At 35.6% G+C, this 16,562-nt stretch overlaps 1 protein-coding gene across 3 annotated transcripts in view; it reads right to left on the reverse strand.

Moving 5' to 3' along the window:
- The window catches only part of PFN4 (profilin family member 4), a 374,103-nt gene that overhangs the window by 148,225 nt on the left and 209,316 nt on the right, over window positions 1-16,562 (reverse strand). For 2 of the 3 annotated variants that reach the window (XM_044062765.1, XM_044062766.1), the window contains exon 3: window positions 9,451-9,585. In XM_044062765.1, the coding sequence (XP_043918700.1) occupies window positions 9,451-9,585 (135 nt within the window). The remainder of the gene's footprint in view (window positions 1-9,450; window positions 9,586-16,562) is intronic. The other variant, XM_044062767.1, reaches the window with a different exon arrangement.

Below are 16,562 nucleotides of genomic sequence, written 5' to 3' on the forward strand. Positions count from 1 at the left end.
ACATGTTTTTATGGAGACAAGCTGATAAGGAAATAAAAAACATAATATTTTTTTCTTTTAATGGCTGAAACAAATTGTTTTCTGAAAACATTCAAGCTGTTTCCCACATCTGGGAGAGGAATAAAGATAAGACAAAAACAGACAGCACTTGGTATAAGTAGAACCATAGGCTGTACAATGCATCTTAATATGAATAACCTTCATTATAAGTCAATTCAAGCCTGTAAGTGTAGCTATCAATCTGGGACAATTGTTCCTATTAAAAGGGTTAAACTTCATTATCTGAAGATGTACATAGTTTTATGCATTTGCATTAAGTTAATAGGCTCTGGGGGTTTCTGGGGATGTGTTTGTTTTTTTACTTGAGGGTTTTCATTAAACCCAAAATTTGATTAAGATGTAATATAGTTTCAAATGGATATGACAAGAAACAACTATATAAAAGATCAATGTACCAAACATGAGTGTATGTATGTAATACAAAAGTTGAAACTAGACATTTAAAAAAGCTGTTATACATAACAGGTGGGAATAATTTCTTATCATAATGGCAGCACTGTCCATATTATCTTTGCATGTGAATGGTTTTACAGGTATGTACAAAAAAGAAAGAGTAGTGAACTATAGTAAAAATGCAGAGTGCAAATAGTTATGCTACAGAAGACACATTTGGAAAGAACCAAGCATGTGAATTTGATAAAGAAATAATTTCAGGATGGTTCAGGATGGTTATTCAACTGATTATCTGGGATAAAGCAAAAGAGGAGTACTTATATTAATTGCTAATGGAGATCCAATAGTGATAGAAGGGGAAAAGAATAATAGTAGATTTATAGTAGTAAGGAGTTACTGGCAAAGGAGGAGGATTACACTGCTATATATTTATATTCCATCCAAAACTGCTACAGTGAAGTTTAAGAAAATTTGGGGCGAAATAATCACTTTCATCAGGGAATAATAATTATAGGTGGGGACTGGAATTTGATTTTCAACAGTGAGAATTTATTGAGGGGGGGGGCTTGAAAGGGAAAATATTACAAAACAGGGAAGATTTTTGAAGAAATTTATGAAATTATTTGGTATGGAAGATGTGAATTCAGTAGTAGGTATTCACAGAGAATTTACATATTATTCCCCAAGGTATAACACTGCACTAGGCCAAATAGAAATTATACTTCACAGGAACATGTGCATTTAACTGAATGTTTTGATAAGCATCCAATAACTATTTCAGATTATGTGACAATAATAACTAAAATAAGAAGGGTAATGAAATAAAAATGAGACACTGGCACTTTCCCATCTATCTGTTAAACAGAGAGGAATTTAAGGAATGGATAGAGGAAATTATTTGGGAGTTATAAAGGAAGATAGAATTTTTTTCAGAAAATATGGCTAGGGATTGGGATAAAATGAAAGTGGAGTTTAAAGATTAAGAAGTAACAAGAATTATTTAGAGGTACTTACAAAGGTGAAAGTATTACAGCATAAGGGAAATCTTACAGAACAAAAAGAGGAGCAATGGCAGAGCGCTAAAGAGAAAATAAAGGACTACCTCAACAATATGCATGCGTTTAGAATGAGTGCTGTTAATGAACTGTTTTTTTTATAATAAATATGGAGCACAAAACCTTTTAGCACAATAGCACAGTCAACAGAAAGTAGAAAGGGTTGATACCAAGCTTAGGGGACCTAAAACAAGGAAAATAACCAGAGTTCCTGTAGAGGTATTAGAAATATTTTGGAAATTTTATGAAAATCTGTATAAAGCAGAGAGAAATGTGGAAATCAAGAAAGTGAACAAATGGAAATGTTTAAAGAAAATTAAATATGTGAGGATAGAGGTAGATGGGACTCAATTACTAACAGGATAGCAGGAAATGAGAAAAATGGTGATGTCTAACCATTCAATATAAAATTCTTCAGGAATAGATGGTATTCCTTTGGAAGTTTGGAAGCTATGAGGGAAGAAAGCAATAAAGATCTGGATGGTTTTGTTTAACAGTATTTTAAAAGGAGGAGAAACACCAACATCATGAAAGAAAACGGTGATGGCTGTAATACCTAAATATGGTAAAGATCCATCATATCCATATTCATATAGGCCCATTTTGATTCTAAACTACGATTATAAATTGTTTATGTCTAAGATGGCTAAAGGAATGGCAAAGGTTATGCCAACATTGATAGATATGGATCAATGTGGTTTTGTGGAAGGGTGGCCAACATTTATCAACATTAGTAGAGCAATGATGATACAGCAGGAAGCAGAATGCAATGATGATACAGCAGGAAGCAGAATGCAAGAAAATGCCACTGTTGTTGTGGGTCTTTATGCAGAGAAAGCATTTGACAGAGCAAGCTAGGATGTTATGAATAGGGCAATGGAATAATTTGCATTCTATGACCAAATAATAAGGTTAATTAGGAGGATTCATGAGGAATCAGAGCTGAAAATGAAAGTGGATGGTTCTTCTCTAATATGTTCTGTTTGAACAGAGGAACCAGGTCAGGGTGCACTCTTTCTCCTTTGTTATTTGTTTTATATTTAGAACTACTGGCAAAGAAATTCAAGGATATAATTGGTACGGTAATCTAGAAAAGTTGGTTTTATTTGCAGGTGATATTATTTTGCACCCTTTCAATCCAGAAAAGGACATCTCAGTGTTGTGGAACATTCAGAGAATGTTTCAAGTCTTTTTGGGATACAAAATTAATGAAGATAAAACAAAGATAACAGCTGTAAACTATGTACCCACACACAAATTGATTCAGCAATACCCATATTTATGGGGACATGATAAAATAAAGTACTTAGAAGTATGCATTAAAAAGAATTCTGTTATGGCAGCCAAGGATATGTGGGAAGATACTAAACAAAAGATAATACAAAAACTAGGAAACTGAAAGCTCTGGTTTATGGGTATGGATAGAAAGATACAAGCAGTGAAAATGTTTTTAGCCCCTTTAGTTTAATACGCATGTCAGACATATTTTTATCAACTGAAGGAGAAGTTGTGGATAGCAATTAATAAAGAGTTGAAGGATTTTATCTAGGAGGGGAAGAGGGCACGAGTCAAGTGAGATAAGATGATCCTTCCAATAAAACAAGCTGGTATGGGGTAACCTCATTTGAAGGGGTATTTCAGAGCTGCAAAGTTAAGGTTGTGATAAGTAGCACAAGCATAAAGCTATAATTCAGAGTGGAAAGGGATGATGATGAAACAGGGGAGGAGCGCAAGAAATAAGGAGAAACTGAAATTTCGGATGCAAATCTTTAAGGAGAATAACAATAACCATACAGAATATTATATTCGTAAAGCAGCAGAAAGTATTTTAAGCCAACAAGGGAACGGAGAAAGGAGATTCTGCTGCTAGGGTGACTTCAACAATGGGTACAGAGAATAGGCAAGAGGGGGCTGAAATTTACTGGAGAAAAATTACAAAGAAACCAAGGTACTGGGAACAAATAATTAGAGAGATAAAGGTAACAGAATGGGAAGAGGCCAATAATACATTTGGACTGCAGGCCAGAGATTACCTTCCCTATCAAGGATTGATATAAGTATATAGGCAAAGAGAAAGAAATAGGGGGATCCTAAGTGAAAGACTAACACTGGTAGAGTTTTCAGTACAATCTAGAACAACGCCTCCTGTAAAAAAGGTATAATTAGAAGGGCATATAAAATATTGCATGATAACTATAGGAATCAATCAAAGGGGGTTAGAAAGGATTGGAACGACAGACTGGTTAAGCAATCCAGAAAGAAACAATGGGAGGATATGCGTATGGCTCCCAAAGATGCAATGAAATTTAGAAGATTTAGGATTTTTGCTTGGAAGTGCTTGCATAGATACTTTTATACGCCAAGCAAACTCCAAAGAATTTTTCCTTGGGTAGATTGCAAATGCTGGAGGTGTGAAGGGGAAAAAAGAGGTCATTGGGAACATATGTTTTGGGAGTGTAATGAGTTGGCAGACTTTAAAAAATTCCTGTAGACTACTCTATCAGAAATACTGTGCGCACAAATAGGTATAATAAAGGAATGATTTTTTTTTAATTTGAGCTGTGATACATAATCAAAATCTACCAAGACATCGTAGGCCTTCATGAGTTTAACTCTGGTTGCTGCCAAAAAGCAAATTACAAGAAAATGAAAATAAAAGTCTAAACAAGGTTTATTTTTACTATCTCACCTTCCAGTGAACAGTGTAGATTTATTTCTATTAATGACTGATTTGATCTTTTGCATCCATGTAATTCCTCAAATTTTCTCCAGTACTTCAGTTCAAAAGCATTGAATTTATAGCATACAACCTTACTCATAGTACAACCATATATTAGCTAGAAAACCATAGCTTTGGCTATATAACTTTTGTTAAACCAGAAATATGGTGTAACGTTAACAAATTGACACTAATGAAACCAAAAATGATGCTAAGGAAATGGGTCCGTATGGATTTAAAAAAAAAAAACAAACTCATCAACTGCAAAAAAATGAAGAAATATATTAAGCATTTTCATCCCAGAAAATGGGACTTCATCAGACTTTCACAAAGCTCTTTTTCTGGGAAAATGAATAACAACTGGAAAAATGTAAATAAGAATTGCTAAAGGTCTATTTCCTATACATTTTAGATTTTGAAACCATTATCAGAGTGCATAATCAGTGTGTCTAAGTAATTCATGTTAGTCTAGTCATAACATGAAGTCACTTTTAAAAAAAATCAATTGTATTGCTCAGATAATCCAAAAATTGTTCAATGTAGAACTCAGGGCTGTCCCATAAAACAAATATGTCATCTAAGAATGTAAGATACAATTTAACATGCTTCAAAAGTGCACAATTGAAAACATATTTTTTCCCAGGCAAACAAAAGTAGGTTGACATATCCTGGGGTGCAGATCCCTCCCTTGGTTTATTTAAATAATTTACCTTCAGAAAAGATGTAGTTGTCCAAAACAAGAGAGGTCAATTAAACGATAAGAATGACTTTATCATCACAGAGAAACTCACAATCAAACTGTCATGAGATAGATCTAAACCTTCATCACTGGGGATGACAGTGAACACATAGCTACATCTGTAGTGAGGAAATCTAAGCCTTCTTTCCATATGTTGTCCTTTAGACTCCCTAAAAAGTCTCACAAATCTCTCAGTAAGTGAGAAGCCCTATCATAGTTAGGTTTTAACCATCTATTAAAACTGCCAGGGGGTAAGTCTTTGAACCTTGAGCTGTGACTATCAGACTAAAAGGGAGTACTGGTAAGATATTTGTGTATTTTAGGGATACCAAATATAGTAGGAATAACGAGTTTAGAAATTCTCAAAAAATTATAAGTCTTAATATTAATTCTATGATTTATCAAGTAATCTTCCAATAATTTACTGACTTTGTGATACGCTATATTAACTTGATTCCTAGAAACAGGGGTATAAGCATCTGTGTTATGTAAAATATTAAACATAACACAAGAGCAGTCAATTATATCAAAAAAGCACTGTTCCACCACCTTTATCAGGCTTCATAATATGCAGGACTTACCTTTGCATAGATTTTCCATCAAAACTCTTTCCCGTTTGGAAAGATTATGATGACAGATCTGCGTCTTGTGCTTTTTCTCCATTATATAAATGTCTTCCATTACAGCCTTTTCAAATATATTAATTAGAGGATGCATCTGAGGATTGAAAGTACTCCTTTTTTATTCATATCACTGCTTGCACTTGTAGAGTTCTTGTCATCTTTCCTTACAATATGAAAATGAACTGCTAAATTTTACTTTCTAGTGAATAACTTTAATTCAGCCAAAGAGTCAGCTAAATCAGATCCTCTAGTGGGAACAAATTTAAAACATTTTTGAAAAAGGAGAAGATGTTCCTAAGCAATGAGTTTGTTGGTATTACTGAAAATATTATACCCCTTATAAGAAATCACAACACCATTTGCTATCACTATCATAATTTAAACAAAAGGGAAATTTAAACAACTGAAGCTCTTGCGGCACCAACTGTAAATTTAAACATTGTCTCAAACAACTGTTGTCCAGTTGCAGAGTTTTGACTCAGGTCAACTTTTTTTCTAACGAAAAAATCATCTCTTTTAAAGCTTGTATACTACTGTGGTTGGGAGCACCAGCAGAAGAATTAACAATGTCAAAATTAAATTCAAACATTTCGTCCGCAACAGTTTTAAAATTGAATGTCTTGTCTTTGTTAGCAATAATAGGGCAAGAAGTAACTGCCCTAGCCATAAAAAGCTGCATACTAACAGAACAAGGTTGCATATGTCCCAAAGCTTCAAAACCTTTAGTTGCAGCACCACAATTATTATATACTGTATCTTTGAAAGATGTAGCAGATTCAATATTCTGTTCAACATGTACTCCCAGTCTCCCGTTGAGATTTCCATTCATGGGAAGATGTTGGGCTGAGAATAATACAGCATCATGCAGGTTAATAAGAACACCAAACTGAGTGCTGCAAGTCTCCTGTAAAGTCAGATGTTCAGAAACAGGTGTAGTAAAAGCAGGACTGCATTGAGATGCAAGCTTCTTGGCCAACAATTGTGAGAACAAATGTATCAGCCTAGTCAGGTCACCCTTCATTGTGGAAACATCAGATACCAATTTTCCAATATCAACACCATCCGGGAAAGTCAGAGAAATAGAAATATCATCCATTGTATCCATATTTTGATAGAATCATAGGAGATTACTAGGCTATCGACCTGGATGTCATTTTAAGCCTAGCCATTTCATCCCAATGTAATACCATAGAAATGCCAGTCAATACCCAAGATTGCATTTATTTATGGCTGCTCATGTCCAGGAGGGTTGTGGGTGCTATCACCAATAAGACTTTACTGTGCCCCATTTACTCGCCCAGGTTCCTCTTGAATAGTGTCATACATGTCTTCCTTACCCAACCACTAAATCAGAAATATGGTGCAGTGTTAACAAATTGATACTAATGAAACCAAGAATAACGCTAGAGAAATGGGTCCATATGAATTTCAAAAATAAGCTTAGCAACTGCATAAAATTAGGAAATTTATTAGGTGCTTTCATCCCAGAAAATGGGACTTCATCAGAATATATCCCAAACTTTATCACTTCCTTAAATACAATTATTCAATGAGATCATTAATGATTTAAAAACACCTACAGCCAATACATGCATCTAAAAATGCTGATCAAAAATATATTTTATATATATATATATATATATATATATATATATATATATATATATATATAATATGTAATAAAATAATACATCAATGCACATATCAATTAATTATAATTTCATAGCTTTTAATTTAAGTTATGGTTGTATTGAAATAAACTCATTCAAGCCTGGTATAGTGTTCACATTTAGCCTGAGCTGTCTGAGCAATTCTTTATGTTCCAAATTAGTTTCCCATTCACCACCTTGGGGGCTAATTTGAACTTGTTCCAATATAGCAAAAGAATTTTTTTAATATTGTGAGTATGGTAAAGTATGTTTGAATTATGAATTATCTACATTTTTATTCGTAATATCATACAGGTGCTTATAAATTCTTTTATGTGAGCATCATTCAGTTTTGCTCACATAAAAAGCAGAACACTTACCAATATAAATAACCCCTTAGGTGGAACAATTAATTACATTTTTGTAAAAATATATTGGAATTTAAAATATTATCCAGTATTAAAATTTCACCTTGTAAAATAAAAGGGCATTAATTGCGACATGCGCACCAGTTGGTACCATACTTCTTTACATAAAGGTTTATATCATTGTTCTGATTAGCTTCAAATATATATTTTGAATTGTGTTCTGTCTTAGCAATAAAACATGGTTCCAGTCGTAATAATTTATATATAACAGGGTTTGCCCTTAATACATTTTAATTCTACTTAATGATAATTTTAATCTCTCTAGTCAAATTATTATATTGCACAACTAATGCTCATTAAAACCCACCTACAGAATTGCTACTTGTAGAACTCAGGTTCTTCACAGTATCAGACAACTGTTTTTATCACCCCATTCAGATAAAACCTCGTTACTAATTCCTTTTACCAAAACCTCTGAGTAGCCCTTAGAGGCGAACATATTAACTACTACATCTAGTTCACTACACATATCCTCTCTATTCAGTATCATTCTTGCCAAGCTAATACCTTTATCTAAGCTGTTTTACTGGGAAAATGGATGACAAGTGTAAGGATGTAAATAAGAATTGCTAAAGGCTAATTTCATATAAATTTTAGATTTTGAAACCATTATCAGAATACATAATCAGTGTGTCTAAGTAATTCATGTTAGTTTTGTCATAACATAAAGTAAATTTCAAAAATCTCAGTTGTATTGCTCGGATAATCCAAAAATTGTTCAGTGTAGGACTTACGGCTGTCCCTTAAAATAAATATGTCATCCAATAATCTAAGATACAGTTTAATATGCTTGAAAAGTGCACAATTGAAAGCATATCTTTTTCCCATGCAAGCAAAACTAGGTTACCATATACTGGGGCGCAGGCTGTGCCCATAGTTCCTCCCTTGGTATGTTTAAATAATTCACCTTCAAAAAAGATCCAGCTGTTGTCCAAAACAAGAGAGGTCAATTCAACAATAAGATCTTTTCATTCAAGAAAAACTCACAATTAATGACCATTTGCAGTGATCATTCAGCATAGAATATGCCAAATCATTTGCTGAAATGTTTCTTTGTAGCTGTCCAGTGGTATACGAAGTCTGACTGCACCACTAGCAAACAAGTTTTGAGAAGCAGTTCTGTTTAATGGAGAACCAGCTAGGAATGGCAGATGATCATGAAAGGCTCTAGTCTTTCACCTTTGAGGAGGAGGGACCTATCTGCTGCAGGACTGCTCTGATGTACAGCAGGAAAGTAGCATCATTCAGCAGAACAACTGGAAACTTTAAAGTGGCAGCTCCTTAGCTAGATTTGCACACTGTCTCCTTCCCTCTACTATCTTATAAGCTGCAAGGGACATAGCACACTGGGACAGAGGAACAGTACATATAAGGCTGATCTCTAAGGTACAGAGGATAAAATACAGTATCTAAAATGCTTTCCCCTTTAACTCACATATGTGGTGGAACATATGGAGAAAAGGTTTAAAGGTCTGTGCACATTACAAGGCTAGAGAATGAAAAATGGTCTCTTGAATTTTCTTGCAAATTAAATAGTACTACAAATAAAATTCATAGTTGATGTGAATTACAACATGCAAGTGTTAGCAAGAATAAATGCACAAACTGCATTTCTTGTAAAGGAAAATTACCTATGATGCCCTCAAATTGTTTTAAGCACACACATGTATGCCAGTCTCTCAGTCTCTCTCTCTGTTATGTGGCCTGGTAGACATTCAGACATCAGTTATTAAATTTACAACTATTCAACCCTGAACAACGAAGGAGAAAAGTATGTTACTTACATTTTTAGAATAGATGGATTTTTCATCTGCTCTGACACATTTGTAGCTCTTATCTTGAAAGTAAAGTCCCTCTGTTCTAGTCATTCTTGGATTTTTAAAAGCATCAATGACTGTCTGGATATCTTGCAGCTGTAACTAAGCAGGTTAGTGTGTTATAAACATGCAGCACTGAGTTTGAAACATTCAGAAGAAAACTATTTGAAGACCAAATTTCTGTGCTTAGTAATAACCTATTATGTGTTCAAAAGGTTTTCCGTTTTTCACAATTAACTAAAAATTAGAAGAACAATGCACTGTGGATGAGGGTGAATTATAGGTTGAAAGCAATATCAAGGGAGCTTAACAGAGAGTAAAGGCCATAATTTACTAATGAGCTTCACCCTGCAGTACTGATTAGATTTTCTCACTCGCCACTTGCAAACTGTCAGTTGTATGTTATTGTGTCTTTGAAGTCTACCTAGAACTTTATGTGAAATACAAGCATGAACAGCATCTTAATGAAAGTGTGACTGTTTTATGACTGACCCTCACAGGTACAATCATTAAACATTACAAAACCTTGCCAACAAACAGCACCAGTGGTTACAAAAATTACTAAAAAAGCATTCTGTAAGGGGCAAGCCCCCTGTATTCACCATACCCCTGCTGCTTATATATACCAACTCTTAGATTAGTGAATCTTGGGAGAAAATATACATCTCCCGAATACTGCAATCTCCCGCTTTAACTACAGCTCCTGATATTAACACATTAGTGACTCCACATAAGAGTGATAGTCACTAATGTTTTGAATATAAGACTGGTCTGGCACTCAAGAATGTACAGGATCAAGCTGATACAGTATGGGTGTGTTGTCAGAGTTGCAGTTCAGTAATATACTGAGCTGGCTTCATCTTTGTAGATCAGAGAGTATGTGCTGTGTCTTTAAGAAGCATATTAAGGCTGAGCATGCACATATAAATACCAGGCACATGCTATTCCTAATGCCATTTTGAGTGTACAGCCAGGGAATGAGCATGTATGATTGTAGTTGTTAGTTTGTATATAAGTTACTTAAGTTAAAGTCAGTAAACTTCTATCGTGATGTGTTTGTATAAAATAAAACTGCTTGAACAGAACCCACGAAGACTCTTCTATTTTGTCCAAAGTAGGACAGTGACATGGTGTTAGAATTGGGATCGCAGAGAATAATATTCGGATCCACGAGGTGCAGGGATGACAGCGAAGGTAAACTAAGAGATTAACGAGCATGTAAAAGAGCAAGAAAAGAATCAAAGGTAATGAGAATTTGCACAAACTACTTATTTTATAAAAAAGACAAAATGGGGCATTACAAGGGCACAAACCGCATGATTAAACAAGCAAGAGGCACAAAAGGTTACTTAACTAAGGGAAATGTTTAAAGATATTTGACAAAATGATCATCAAAAAAGTAAAACGAGCATGCTTAATGCAAAATGAGCATGTGTAAGTCAAAATGAGTGTGTTTAAGGCAAAACGGGCATGTTTAAAATAAAACGAGCACAAGAAAAGTACAATGGGCATGAAAAGAGATTAAACAAGCAAAACGAATATAATAAATGCAAAAAGGGCACAGTAAGTGTAAATAAAGCAAGGCGACTGCATGCTTTTTGGCAAAGTGCTGTGTTTTGACATAACTATAATTTCATATTGTATCAAGGGCATAACTAAAGTTATTTGAAGTATCTCAAAGTGTGTTAAAAGTGCTTATAGTGTGTGCTTATTACTGTGCATGTATTCCGAAGAGTTTATTTGTGTGCAAAGTGCAACTATTTTGTGAAGTACAGTCAAAGTTTAGCCATTTCAAAAAGTTTCTTGCGCTGGCTGTGTCTTTTCGCAAAGTTTCGCCAATACAGAGTGTTTCTAGCATTGTAAAGACTTGCCTAGAAATGTACCGCCATTTTGGAGAAATTTCAGTGTGCCGTGTATAGTTTATTCGCAAAGTGCAATTACTTCGAAATGTTATATGACTCTGAGCTTCTTTTGCCCAGTTCATTCACATCATGCAGCTATTTGAAATGTTTCTTAAAATGATGATAAATTACTTTTGCATTAAAGTAATTTCAAGAGTATTACAGTGCCCTAGAGACTTATTTTGCAAAGTCCAGTCACACAGAGGCTTCCATCGTGCAGTTATTTGATATGTTTCTTACACTAATAAGAGGTTATTTCTTGCAATACAGTAATTTCAAGAGTATTACAATGCACAAGAGTCTTATTTCGCAAAGTTCAGTTACACAGAGGCTTGTGCTATTGGGCAAGGTTACAAATACTGGCATAAATTTCTGGCATATGTATATGTGTATGTGTAAGCGCTTATTTGCAAAAACCTTCACTGGTATGTGTTAATATGGCAGATGGATTTCAAAAGCCCTTACCTCTTGTATTTGATCAGAATATTGCAGAGAATTGGAGAATATCTGAACAAGTATGGAGAATATTTGCGCAAGAGTACAATATTTTTATACAAACATCTTATTCAGATAAAGATGCATGCGCCGGGGCATTCATTTTGCTAAACCTAGCTAGGTCAGAGAAAGACAGGGTTCATTTATGTATGCACCACCAGTATATGAAGGAGAAGTTGAAAACTCTCATATTGTACAGGCAGAATCAAGGAAAGATCCCAAATGTGTGAAGCACAAGTTCAGAGAAATGTGTAACCCCCCCAGACAAATATTACTTTAGAGAGGCATTTGTTTTACACAAGAGATCAGTAACCAGGAGAAACTTTTGCAGCTTACATAACTAACCTGAGAAACATAGCTAAAACATGCTGGTTTGGTGACTTAAAAGATGAGTTAATAAAGAATAGGCTCATGTGTGGTATTAATAATGCTGCTGTGAGAAAGATTTTGCTTTGTGACAGTAATTTAACGTTGAGTAAAGCCATAGAGATTTATCAAATCCATGAGGTGATAGAAAAGCACACAAGTATGCTTACAAGTGACAAGGCTCCAGAGCAAATGTACATAGTATGCAAAAGAAGTAGGCCTTGGCAGCCACAGCCCCTGTTGGCTCACCGGGGAAACCACATAGTTTTCCAGAAAGGTCTAAAACTAGTTCAGTTAAAGGAGCATGTTCTTCTGTGTAGCAAAAGCATGAATCAGCAAACCCTGAGTGCAGGGGGCAAGTCTGAGAGCAGAGCTGTCAGAATAAATATGCCCCTGCAGTGTCAAACCGCAGAAGCTAAGAAATGAGTGAAATCGCTCGCAGGTGTCCTCATATCCCCACCAATAGGCCTTCACATGTACAACAGCAACAGGACATATAAATTAAAAGAAGAAACCAATCTATACCATTTAAAACACTGATTAAGGCTAAATTAGGTGCGCGGGTGTGCCCATCGCTTAGCTACGGTTATTGTAGCTGAAATAGCAAAAGGAGGATAAAAAGCAGGATATGTGCAAAGGAAGCAGTACAGCAATACTGTAGTGGGCAGAGGGTTTGCCTCACGAGCAGTCAATCCTGGTTCGATTCCCACTGCAGTACATTCCATTTCCACTTCAAATCACTGTTATGATCAATATACTTAGTTGTATAACCTAATAAATAACATATATGTGTGAACTGGAGTAGTAAGCAGTGTAATGAATGATAACCCCATACACTTGCCAAATCCACCACCTCCACAAAAACCAGTAGGCTATTACTGTCGAAAATAGAGCAGTAGTAAGGATAAATAAGCACTAGTATGCAGCTGCAAGTCTGTTTGCATGATGGGAAGCAGTGCTTACACAGAGTAAGCAACAGTGAAGCTAACCATGTGTAAGCTGATGTCACTGGAAGTTAGCAGTGCTTACCGTCGCGCAAACCTGCTGACAACTGCGTAAAAGTGCTTCAACCACTCCGTATCCAACGGGCCTTGTTCTGGCCAGCTACCAACTAAACAGTCCCTTCAAGGCTCGAACCCAGGAGCCTGCACACCATAGGCAATGTGATTTACCACTAAGCCACCGCAGATATATATAACACTGACGTTTCCACAAACACAGCATCCAGCAATACCATTCAGCATTACAGGACATATAACTAAATATGCAGATATGTGTGTGTGTGTGTGTGTGTGTGTGTGTGTGTGTGTGTGTGTGTGTGTGTGTGTCTGTGTGTATAAATATATATATATATATATATATATATATATATATATATATATAAATAGATATAGACCTCTCCCTCTCTGTATTACATATGTATACATATATAGACATACATACATACATATATATATATATATATATATATATATATATATATATATATCCACATATAGATATATACATATGCAGACATCCATACATCTATATGTCGTTGGATATATATATATATATATATATATATATATATATATATACGGCAATATATATGTATGCATACACATATACATTTATATATGTAAATATATATATATATATATATATATATATATATATGTGTGTGTGTGTGTGTGTATATATATATATATATATATATATATATAAAATGTGTGTGTGTGCATACACACAGATATAAATCTATGATATGAGACAGCACATAAGAATGACATATATGACCACAGGCACCGCCAATGGGGGTGAGGGGTCTCGATCAACATACGTGTTACACGTACCAATATCCCCCCCACAGCCAAACAGGTGAAACATACAAACACACAAAGTAAACAAACCACTGCTTCCCAAACCACAGGCAGGATATTACCAGTGGAAGAAACATTGTGGACCTGCTAAATCTAATCTAGAAACAAAGACAGGAACATCCCTTGTGGGACAACCCAAAAATTATAGGATTTTTCGGATTCCCGGCATTACACCGATTCGTCAAGGCAGGGCACGTATGTTCTCGACTACAAGGTTGGGAAAGCCTGATGATCCATGGGTCGAGAAAACATACATGATGGGTCCCAAGAAGTGGAGAGTGGGCAGTGTGTAGTGATGTGGCTAGACCCGACCTGCACCCAGAGAAAGGATGATTGCTGTGGAGAGGGAGCGGGTGGGGGGCCGATGGGTATGAAATTATGGGTCGAGGCATGCTGGTGTTGGATGGAATGGTTCTAATCAGACCACCTCATGGATGTACGCAATAGTGTGAATTGGGCGGAGCATTCGCCTAACAAGCAGGCATTCCCGGTTCGAGTCCCACTGCAGCACAGTCTATTTTACATGGCAATGCACATTATAACCACTGTTGTTGCAGCTAAACCCACTAAATAACACATATTTATGAACTAGAGTACTGCAGGGAATGCACATGTGAAGTGTCAGTGTCATACTGGATAAGGCACTACTAAGCAGGTTTAAGCACAAATAAGCAGTAATAAGCATATGTAAGCACTAGTAAGTGTGTTTAAGTGCGTCTGCATGGAGGTAAGCACTGCCTACACAGATTAAGCAATATGGAAGCTAACTGAGTAGAAGAAAGTGTGACCAGAAGTTAACAGTGCTTACATCTGTGCAAACACGCGCACCCCTGCTTACGACTGCTCTAAAGTGCCTTCATCACTCTGTATCTAACGGCCCGTGTTCTGCCCAGCAACAAAATAAACAGCCTCTGCAAGGCTCAAACCCAGGACCCTGCACACCATACACAAAGTGATTTACCACTAAGCCATGGCAGATATGCATAACCCTGATGTATTCAAAACATATCAACCAGCCCAGTTATTCAACAGTACAGAGAGTGTATTCCAACATGTAGATGTATTTGTGTGAGTAAATATAGTAATATCTAAACAGATATAACATATCAATAGATGCAGATATCTATATATATATATATATATATATATATATATATATATATATATATATATATATATAGATCCATAGAATTATATACAATATATATATATATATATATATATATATATATATATAGCCACACATCTGTAGATAGCAATGGTAGATTGACAAATACAAATATGTCCACATGCACCATTAATGGGGTTGAGATGCCCCAAACAATATACTTCATGTACAAATAGGCATATCCCCCCCACAACAGCCAAACACGTCTGCCCTGCAATACAATAAAGTGTTACAGCAAGTTATAAGCAAGACCTGACATGACATGTGCACAACATGTAAACAGTACTACAACCCACCTGTATGATGTCAGGCCGGTATTGGTAACATATCATGCAGTACAGTGTGGCTCCTATAGGAAATGTAAAATATGGAAGCTATCAACATCCCCAGGATACATATACACAGACACATATATGCAGATACAGATATACACACACACATGTAGATATATATATATATATATATATATATATATATATATCTACATGTGATTACACAGACATACGCAGAGATATGTACAGTAAGATACATATGTAGAAGTTGCATACTATATGCAACAGCCACTATGCCTACAGTTAACACCTTAACAACTGAACACTGAATGGGCCACCCATACAAATGACAATTGTTGCCTGCAACATATGTCCATAGAGAGGTCATAGCATAAAACACCACACACAGGTTTGCAGAAATAGATAACCTTTATTTGTGTACTATTACAGTTTTATATGCCATGTATTATAGCTGTTCAGACACTGACATCCACATAAACAGAGTAATGCAACTGTGAAACAGTTATACTAATACAGTAGTCTGGAAAGGTTCACAACTGTTGCTGTCCAGGTCAAGCCCTTCATATTGTACAATAGTAAAGACAGACTGGGCCACAGGCTACCAATCTATCAACAGTAAGTAATGCAGGTGTATAGTTCAGCAGTCTCTATCTACACTCTGTACAAAATCACTAGGTGGTAAAGACTTCAGTTGACCAAATTGTTATGTAACTGTTACATAACAAGGCATAACTGACACCATCACAAGCACACTGACAAACAGAACAGTCTGTATGCAGGAGGCAGTAGGCCTGCATTAACCCAATTTATGTAAGTAATGTAAATATAGATGAAGTGTATGGCACTGTACATCCGGATACCTTAAGGCAGCTCACCCCTGATACCCCCACATTTTGTAACAGCCTAGGTTATTTATGGTGCACCCACCCACTCAGTAATACAGGGCCATATACCACTGTTACATACACTGGCCTCTGGAGTGCATAAGGGCACA

This window comes from Protopterus annectens, chromosome 2.part1 (genome assembly GCF_019279795.1).
Source record: "Protopterus annectens isolate FY-2018-M chromosome 2.part1, PAN1.0, whole genome shotgun sequence".
NCBI lineage: Eukaryota > Metazoa > Chordata > Ceratodontiformes > Protopteridae > Protopterus > Protopterus annectens.